The sequence below is a fragment of the Cynara cardunculus genome (genome assembly GCF_001531365.2).
Source record: "Cynara cardunculus var. scolymus isolate 2C chromosome LG 1, CcrdV1, whole genome shotgun sequence".
Taxonomy (NCBI): domain Eukaryota; kingdom Viridiplantae; phylum Streptophyta; class Magnoliopsida; order Asterales; family Asteraceae; genus Cynara; species Cynara cardunculus.
Window position 1 is genome coordinate 27,910,659 of NC_037528.1, and position 2,738 is coordinate 27,913,396.

At 35.7% G+C, this 2,738-nt stretch overlaps 1 protein-coding gene across 1 annotated transcript; it reads left to right on the forward strand.

The window, feature by feature from the left end:
* Positions 1 to 1,293: 1,293 nt before the first annotated feature.
* Positions 1,294 to 2,520, forward strand: LOC112528983 (E3 ubiquitin-protein ligase PUB23-like). The gene has a single exon (XM_025140086.1). The coding sequence runs from the start codon at positions 1,294 to 1,296 to the stop codon at positions 2,518 to 2,520; it is 1,227 nt and encodes a 408-aa protein (XP_024995854.1).
* Positions 2,521 to 2,738: the final 218 nt, after the last annotated feature.

A 2,738-nucleotide genomic window follows, 5' to 3' on the forward strand; every position in this document is an offset into this window, starting at 1 on the left:
ATACTATAAATCTCTCGATCAAACTTGAAATTATTAATTTTAATAATATGGGTAAATTAATGGATAAAATATAAAGTAAGAATAACATAAAATGATGCCGTATTTTTGTGATATTTTGAAATAGACAGTGTTCCACTTTCTTCATCTCAAAAATAAGTGTGAGAAATTTACATAAATAATCAAAGTTGATAGGTAGTTTCACTTGTTAATCAATTTATAACTCAAATTCACTTTTTAGTCAATTTTTACCCGTTCATGTTCATGCATATACATAACAAATGGTAATTTGGCAAAAAAGAATCTTTACACATATGCATAAGGGATCTTTGTAAGAATTCCACATTTTAAGTAAGTATTCCACTATCTACTCAAAGATTCTTATTTTTTTTTACCTAAAACCAATTCTTATGCATATGCATAAGCTTTCTGTGTAAAGATTGGCTAAAAATAAATTTGAGTCAAAAAATAGTTAAAAGTTGAAAGTTTAATTGTTGATTGGCTATTTTTTCAAATTGTCAATAAGTAGTGTCCACATTTTATTTTAGTTTGTTTCAAAATAAGCTTTTAATTTCCAAAATAAAATGTTTATTTTCAAATTATACCATTACTATGAGATGGGAAATTGAACACTCTATCTATTTTTAAGAATTGTCTTTTAGTTAATAAAAAAATATACAGTAATTAAATATTTCTAAAACTGTGAGTCTATTTTCAATATAAAATTTTATTTTGGGACAGAAACAAGTAAATGAATACAAATCACTTGTCCCCAAAACTTAATGTTATTTTCTTGTTTTATCAATCAAATCAACTTCAAACATATCATTACTTTATTTAATTTAATTTTTTATTCTCTATTTTGAGTAAAATGATAATGAGTCAAAGCTCAATTGATATGTACAAAAAACACTCCGAATTTGAAAGTTATCATTTAGTATGTAAGTTTCCATGCCAAGGCTCAATCCAATTAAGTCTGTAGTATCTGAATTCGAATCCTATTGATGGAGTCTAGGAACAAATTATTTTGTATTTATAAATAACATGGTTCTAATTTTAATTGGGTGTAAACTTTGAGGACTCTAAAGCAATTATCCCCTTATGACCCTCCCTCCTCTTAATGATCCCAATGTTGACTTTCTCTTTGATGCAACTCCACTCCTTTCTCACTTGTTATAAGAACCAAATTGGAGTTGCTACACATAACTCCAAACCAATCTTTAATTGATCACCACGAACGGGACCAGAAGTAGGATTTGAACTCCAAATCTGGTTTTAATCTTCATGAGCTTGAATATGGGCGTCGAAATTGAAGTTCCATCACATTTTCTATGCCCAATCTCCATGCAACTCATGAGAGATCCAGTCACAATATCAACTGGAATCACCTATGATCGGGTGAGCATAGAAAGATGGTTGTTTACTTGCCTTAGTCGGATTTGTCCGATGACAAAACAACCCTTGTACGACACCGATCTAACCCCTAACCACACCCTTCGCCGGTTGATCCAGTCGTGGTGCATCATGAACTCACACCATGGGTTCGATCGGATCCCCACACCAAAGAAACCAGTGGATAAGTCTCAGATCCTCAAGCTTCTCCAAGATGCGAAAAAGCACCCACAAAACCAGATCAAATGCTTGAGAAGAATGAGATCCATTGCCCAATCGAGCGATCGGAATAAAACTTGCATGGAGGATTCTGGTGCGGTGGAGTTTTTGACGACGGTGGTACTGAATGAAGATGGTAGTGACGCGTGTAATGAAGCATTGATCGTGCTTCATCATCTTAAATTCACAGATCTCCAGATGAGAAAGCTCGTGAAAGATAATGAATTGGGATTCGTTGACGCATTATTGCGTGTCATGAGATGTGGGAGCATCCAGTCTCGATCGCATGCAATAATGCTGATAAGATCGCTCCTCGAGGTGGCAGATCCAGTGCATATGGCCGCCATTAAACCTGATCTTTTCCAAGAAACAGTAAGAGTCTTGAAAGATGGTATTTCCCCACAAACCACCAAAGCTTCACTGGAGCTCGTAGTAGATATCCTCAGGTGGGGAAGAAACCGAATAAAGGCGGCAGAATCCGGCATGGTTTCAGTTCTGGTAGAGCTTCTGATCGACACCTGTGACAGACGGGGATGCGAGCTGATGCTGGTGGCGTTGGAGCAGATATGCCGGTGTGCGGAAGGGCGAGCGAAGTTGGTGGAGCATGCGGCGGGGCTGGCGACAGTTTCGAAAAAGATCTTGAGGGTTTCCCATATGGCAAGTGATAAGGCAGTGAGAATAGTGTGTTTGGTGTGTAGGTTTTCTGCTAGTTGTAGGGTTGTTCAGGAGATGGTGGAAGTGGGTGTTGTTTCAAAGCTGTGTTTGATGATTCAAGTGGATTGTAGTGAGAGGACGAAGGAGAGAGTGAAGCAAATTCTGGGATTACATTCAAGGGTTTGGAAGGGTGCTTCTTGTATTCCTGCTCATTTGCTTTCATCTTATCCTTCATTACAAGATATTAAGGATCATTAATCACTTTACTACGTTGTTATTAGTAATTCTTTTTTGTGATTTTATCTTGTTAATTAATATATAAAAATCAACGTTTTTAACTGTTCTTCAGTATTTTAACAAATATTTTGTAATAAAACCATAGATATTAAAGGCATGTATCACTTACCACGGATGAAGATGACAAAAATCAAGAACCTTACTCGGTAAGAGACAAAGTAAGGATCAAAAAATCATAT

What these genes read in the sequence shown, in the direction of transcription:
- LOC112528983 (XM_025140086.1), top strand. Translation starts at nt 1,294, where the DNA reads ATGGGCGTCGAAATTGAAGTTCCATCACATTTTCTATGCCCAATCTCC.